At 38.9% G+C, this 6,872-nt stretch overlaps 1 protein-coding gene across 1 annotated transcript in view; it reads right to left on the bottom strand.

The window, feature by feature from the left end:
• Window positions 1–1,948: 1,948 nt before the first annotated feature.
• The window catches only part of LOC107101940 (hepatic lectin-like), a 7,880-nt gene continuing 2,956 nt past the window's right edge, over window positions 1,949–6,872 (bottom strand). Inside the window, exons 2-6 of the mRNA XM_015401032.1 lie at window positions 5,605–5,748; window positions 4,844–4,921; window positions 2,463–2,614; window positions 2,222–2,346; window positions 1,949–2,123 (exon numbers count right to left, since the gene is read on the bottom strand). Coding sequence (XP_015256518.1) covers window positions 1,949–2,123; window positions 2,222–2,346; window positions 2,463–2,614; window positions 4,844–4,921; window positions 5,605–5,748 — 674 coding nt within the window. The remainder of the gene's footprint in view (window positions 2,124–2,221; window positions 2,347–2,462; window positions 2,615–4,843; window positions 4,922–5,604; window positions 5,749–6,872) is intronic.

Here is a 6,872-nt window from a genome sequence, read left to right as displayed (position 1 = left end):
GTAACCGGTCTGACTGTATTATCTCTGTAAAGGTGCCTTGAGATGACATCTATTCTGAATCGGCTGACATGATCTACTCCACGAGACTTTAGTTTTATGTTTTACTTTTTCCTATTTGGTTGTTTATGTTATTATATGTCTGCTGTTTTGAATTATGTTGTTTGGAATTACTTCTTAGTTTAACTTTTTCTTGGTGATTCTCCAGTTATCTTTTATTTTATTTATTTCATCTTAATTCTAGTTCATTGTTGGTCTCATTGTCCCTAGTGTCACTTTTCCCCTCAGTTTCCTTCTAATCCCTTCTCTGCACATCTGGTCTTAGTGAACTCAGTACTCCGGTCATTGTTTCAGCATTCTACTTTTAACTGAAATAACTTTTGACGTGGAATTGAATAATTTTTGTTAATAAAGTATTTTTCTAAAGGCTATTGGGATAAATTTATTCCAAATATGTGCAGAGTAATCTGTTTCACAATGATTTAAGCTCCCTTAATGTTTCATTTATTTTCCTAACACACAGCCAGCTGGTTGTGTTTACAGAGCAATATATAACAGTCCAAATATTATATAACATTTGATATTTGATGAGATCTGGTGCTTTATTTTAATGATAACAAATATAATTTCTCAGTAAAAAGGATTTCAAATGTTGTTAAAATGGTAACAAAGACAAAATGTGTCTCATTATCTGCTGGCTTTACTGTCACTGTCCATGGTGCTGAACTTTCAGTTTCATGTATTTATGAGTTAACATAATTATTCTAAGCTTTTAAATTACTCATTTAAAAAAAAATGCTTATTCTTTCATAGAAAGTCACACAGAAATGACCAGTATTGGGGAAAAAAATCACAGAAAAGAGGACAGATGTATTGATGTTTTTTCCAGTTGCAGACTAACTATTAACCTCATCTATAAATAGATCTGCATCCTTCATCTTAAGTCACACCCTCTTTCCAGCTCCTTCCTGTTCCCATACCTGGCTGTGACTGTCTAACGCCCACATAAAGCAGATCTATACAGCAGACTCCAGCCTGTACTGCTTTAGCTTTTTGTTAGCATTAGCTTTTTGTTTGGTTGGCCTGGTTGTACCAGCTGTGCTGTGTTCACTTTTCTTTTCACTTGTTTATGTGCTTTCTCCCTTAATCTTAAAATAATCTATGTTCAAATCTTAGTCTTGTTATCATCTTTTCTGCTCCTTCCTCAAGGTTTCTTTTCTCCAGCTGCCTTTTTGAAGCTAAAAAACTATTTCCCTTTGTTCTTTATCCCTCATTTTCTGCCATTCATTCTTCAGTTTTGATAAAACCCCTGCTTTCTGATTTACTGTTATGTTTTATAAAGTTAGTCTGGTAAATTTCAACCCTTTGTGTAAAATGGGGCAAACTATTCTGCAAGAGTGAACTGGTTCTGTCGCCCCCTGACAACCCCCCCCCCCCCCCCCGACCTCTGACCCTGGCAACTTTCAACATAATCAACATAAACAACATGTCCTTGAAAGAAATTTAACAAACAAGCACAGACAGTGGCCAGCTTGTGATCTGTACACAGACATAGAACAAGTCATTCCTGTTTATTTCAAATTGATAGAATCCAGTTTGGTCTGTTTCTGCATCAAACCCTGTATAAGCTAATAAACTATCATGTTCAGACATCACAGTTTTTTTACTTATTTACATGAGAGGGTCTGTTTGGTTTCTAATATATTTAATCTCATGAACAGTTGAATTGAATAAATACATGCAAACAGAGACAGTTGAAATCTTAGCTGCTTATCTTATTTAGAAGGAGAGCTGGTGGAGTTAGAGCTCAAGGAGCTTCACAATTTTTTGCATTTATAGTTTATGTAGCAAGGTTTAAATATGTTTGGCTTTTTCTTTGTAAAATCTTCTTGATCCCGAACTCAGATTGTTTTACAGACTGAAATAATTTTCAGACTCAAACAGAATGAGTCTATCGAGTTTTTTCTGCTTTCTCACAGATTATTTTCTGATGAGCGTCACAGGACGTATCGAACCAGGACTTTAACACATCAGATCCTCCTATCTGTCCCATCCTCACACAGTCAGCTTGTTTAAAGCTGCTCTTACTCCAGTTGTCTGGTTGGCCATCAGTCCAGAAGCTCAAACTAAGTAAGGAGGAACAGAATCACAAAGTTAAAGCAACTATTTTTAGTCCAAAATTTCTAAAGATTAATCAAGCATTATTTTTTTATTCAAAACAAACCTCGTGTTCAGTGGAGATCCATCCACCCACAACCATCTGCCTTCTTCCTCTGAGTCTGTCAGTCCGATCCAGAACTTGTCCTCATCGTTCTTCATCATATGTACCAGTTTTTCTCTAATGAACATCTGAACAAGAAAATGCTTTAAAAATCACTTATTGAGATTTTAATGTACCAAGATTAAGAAACAGGATGAATTTATCAAATCTTTCCTGAACATGAACCTGCAGCAGTGCTTCATACCTGCTCCTCTCTGCTGTCTATCTTCACCAGGTCTCCTCCCAGACCTTTGCACAAACGTCTGCTCTCCTCCCAGGAGGATTTATTAGTGGAGAAATAATAACACTTTCCTCCATGTTGCTCCCAGCCTGCTTCACACTTCAAAAGTCGTTCATCTATAAACCGATTAGAACCAAAACCTCAGTGAGTCTGGAGGAAAACAAACTCTATTGCCATTTTGTATACACAGAGTGTAAACAAAAACGAAATTTCGTTTTGTACAGCTGTCATGACATTTCCATTCCTAAAGTGCAACAGTGATCAAATGTAAACATTGTGGACTAAAAAAAAAATATGGTGCAAAAGAAACGCATTGATATTGTCACGGTCTTACTTTCTGTATAACTTTGCTCCATGTGTTTAATTTTCATTTCATTGGTTTATTTCCTACTTTGTGTTTCTAGATATATTTTAGTTCTCAGGTTTTTCTTTGTTGTCCTCTGTTGCCTCTTGTGCATGTTCCTTTTTCTTTGGCTTCCTCGTTATCTCCACTCCCACCTGCTCCTTATCAGCTCTTTAGCCCTGCCTTTGTTCAGTCAGCCATATATACTCTCCCTCTGCTGTCACTCTTTGCTGGTTGCTTGTCATCGCTGGTTCCTTGTCGCTTTTGTCTTCTTTCCTCGCCTCTCCCTTGCTCCTCGTGCTCGTTTTCCCCTGATTTCTCCATGTTTTTTGGTTTGTTAACATTTTTAGTTGGATTTTTGGAATTGCTGTCTCTGTTACCTGTGTTTTTCAATTAAACTGCAAGAAATCACCTCAGCCTCTTTTTTCCTGTTTCTGCATTTGGGTCCTTAAACCTCAACCAAATCGTGACAGTTATGGTCAGTTTGATGTAGAGTCTGTGACATGATTTAGAGTTTATTTCAACAGTTCAGCTCTCTGATAGCAGTGGGGAAGAAACCTTTGGAGAACCTGCTGGTCCTGCATTGAATGCTGTGAAGTCTCTTGCCAGAGGGCAGCAGGGAGATCAGTCCGTGGTGGGGGGGTGAGGGGTCATTGATGATGTCACGGGTTCGGGACACGCAGCGCTGGGATGAAATGTCTTTAATGGAGGCAAGAGGAGCCGCGATGATCTTCTCTGCTGTTCTCACCACTCTTCTCACCTTCTTCCAGTCTGAGGCGCTGCAGCCTCCACACCACACAGTGAGACAGCTGGTCAGAACGCTCTTTATGGTGCTTCTGGAGAAGGTGGGGAGAATGGATGGTGGCAGGTGGGCTCTCCTCATCCTCATTTCCTCATCCTCTGCATGAAGTGCATGCGATTTTGTGCCGTTTTGACCATTGAGGTGTAAAATCTTTGCTTGTGTGATTTGAAGGCGTCTTGTGTCCAGCAGTTACAATCTAACTTCTGTATCTGGCGGTCCTTTAACATCTCTTTAATGTCTCATGTGACAGAAATTAGACGAAATCCTTGGATTAATGTTGACTTTATGATGTGGAGGACATCCAGGTTTCTTTATGTTAACTTCTGTTTTAAAGACCATAAGACTAAGCCTTGCTTCTAGTATTCAGTAGGACAGTTCAAAATATTTATTAAATAAACAAATCAAACAAAAGGGGAGCTGTGGCTTGCGGACACTGCAGGATGGGGAGCAGGGCACCGACACTCAGGTTTACCAGTCCAGTCCTAGAATGTCCCTAAGTGCTGCAGTTCCAGAGGACATGCTGGAACCTGATCCTGGTCAGGGATCCAGAACAGACAGGAATAGACAGGAACAGGATCCAGACTTCCAGGCATCCACAAGCTCCCAGGAGGGTTCAGAGTCTGACAGGGTCCGAAAGCATGATCAGGAGGTCACACACAGAAGCAGACAGACAGTAGCCGAGACAGGACGTGGAACCAGAACTTGATGCAGGACCTTTAAACTGGTCTCCTCCCTGGAGCCAGGCTTACTGGATAAAAACTGAACCTCCCCACATATAGAGCCAAAAACCCAAAGGACTCAGCAGGGGAGGAACAGTGGACGATCAGGAGATGAGACAAACCCAAAACCCTCTTTCCACTGGCCGCCAGGATCCAGGACATGAACTGAAAAATGAACTGAACAGACAGGCTAACAGAAAAACAGTTAATGATCTAGCACTGAATGCTCAGGCTGAACTGAATATAACCAAGAGGAAACAGGTGAGAGGAATAAATTATAATTGAGGCAGGGAGGGAAAACGACAGGTGAAAGGAATGACTAATTAAGGGAGAGCAAACAGGCCAGATCATGACACTAACACCTTTAAGATTGAAGATATACAAGAGAAGAAATTGCTGGGATAAACATTAACAAAAATAGTGGTTGTGTACCAGTGTCAGATTGACCCTTTATGACACCGTCACAGTCTGACCAACTCACCTGAGGAATTTTTTCTCAGAGCTTCATTCTCCTCTTGCTCAGTTTGTGGGGTTTTGTTGGTGTTTAAAATGATGACAACTAATTAGAAAAACACAGCAGGAGGCTCAGGTTAGTTTGATTCAAAGTGATGAATATTACATAATAATTTAACCACAATAGACCAGAAATCAGCCAAGATTTGTAATTTTCTTTACAAATATTTCAGACTTTGTAATTTAAACTCTAAAGGAATGTTGATTTAGAAAAATATCCAAAATAAGATGAACTCCAGAGAGCCTCAGAAACACTAATTGTTCCAGCAAAGATTAGAAAAAACATTTTTGACACTACTGGTAATAAAGAAAAGCCATTTTTCTTAAATAAAACTGTAAAGTAAACCAAACAATTCAACAAAAAAATTGTAGATTTAATGTTTAGCTGATTTCCATACTTGAGATTGCTGAAACAGGGTTTATTTATTTCCTTGATTTTATTGGATTAAATCTCCTTTAAATTTTATTCCTCCATTTTTTTCTTGGTGTATTTTCCTAAAGTGTTTCTGTCCATGATTTTAAAAGAAACTTCCTGTTTCAAGTCTCTAAATCAATCACCCTGCAACTATTTTTTTTATAACTTTGCCTTTTCTCTGTTTTTCTTTTGTTCAGATTCAAGTTTTTGCAGCAGTTTTTGTCTGAATGAGGCTTCATTGTCCAGATTGTATTTTCAGTCCTTCTGTCTGAGATACATCTTATCAAGATTTCCACATAACAACTAAAACTTACTGATTCCAAGGGCGATGACAGTGACCGCACAGAGAAGGACAGGAACCAGGACAACCAGTCGCTTCAAGGTGGAGTTTGACCTCTTGATTAGTTTGTCTTGTTGAATGTCTGCAATCAGAAGATACAGAGATGATGAAGAAAAGCCTAAGTCTCAGTTCAGTGTTTCTATAGTTCATTTGTTGTTTTCTTAGCTCTGCAGTTATGTTTTATTTAAAAGAAATTAGCAAACCAAAATTTAGCTGTTAAGTTTTCTCAAGATTTTATTGTTGACGTCATTTTTAACATGTTGGTCTGCTAAAGAACCAGCTTCCTTTTTTTTTTTTACCATGTTCATTTTACCTTTTAGCTTTGTCAGCCATTGTTACCAAAGTAAACTTACTTAAACCCACTCAGCCCATTGTTGAATATTGACCAGGATCTGAGAGGATTTTTATAAAGTAAGATGATTTAACTTTGCAAATGAAGGAAGACGGTGAAGCAGAGGAAAATGTTGGCTATTGAGCACTTCTCCTTTTGGATAAACTTTACATGCACAAGTGCACTCTCACAAACAACTACAGGTGCTTGGTTCCAGGTACTTAGAGATTCACTTCCATACAGAAAGTCCATATTTTTATCTTCAGGTTACACAGAGTACATGTCAGAATAGATAATACTACTTATACTTCAGCGACAGTATCAAGGTGTTACTTTATTGTATCTCTTATACTGTATCTGTTGGTTGTGCTGCTATTTTTACATCTCTTTGCAGGTGATGAAGCAGACTGAAGACGTCTTATCATTACTCCCTTTTATCTCCTCTTTTATCTCCCGCATGAATTATAATAAAGCTATTTATTGGCTATTATCATGTACATCGGTCGTGTCAGCCGGGCCTCAATCTGGTCTGTACTTGAAAATGATCGTGGGTCAAGCAGCCCAAACAGGGACGAGGTCGATTACGCACAACGTGGATAGACGGTGTTAAATGTGGAAGTTATGCCCCCCTGAAGGCAGCTGCGCCTCGGAACTTCCCTACCGGTTCTTTTTCTGGGAGCACGTTATTTACTACTCTTAACTGAAACTGGGTAAAACCATGTAAAAAAGGAGTATAAAAACCTAACAACGGGATAGAAGTGATCACAGGGGAGAAGGACGTGAAGAGGAACATGGCGAAGGCCGAGAACAAGGTAGAATGGCGTAAAGCATTGGAGACCCACGATCGAAACTGAACGGAGTGGAAGATTACATCAACAGAATGGAAGATTATATCAAAGATGAGGTTAGGA

This window comes from Cyprinodon variegatus, unplaced genomic scaffold (genome assembly GCF_000732505.1).
Source record: "Cyprinodon variegatus isolate N-32 unplaced genomic scaffold, C_variegatus-1.0 Scaffold1175, whole genome shotgun sequence".
Lineage (NCBI taxonomy): Eukaryota > Metazoa > Chordata > Actinopteri > Cyprinodontiformes > Cyprinodontidae > Cyprinodon > Cyprinodon variegatus.
The sequence above is the reverse complement of the archived record's forward strand: the minus strand, read 5'-3'. Positions and strand labels throughout refer to the sequence as shown.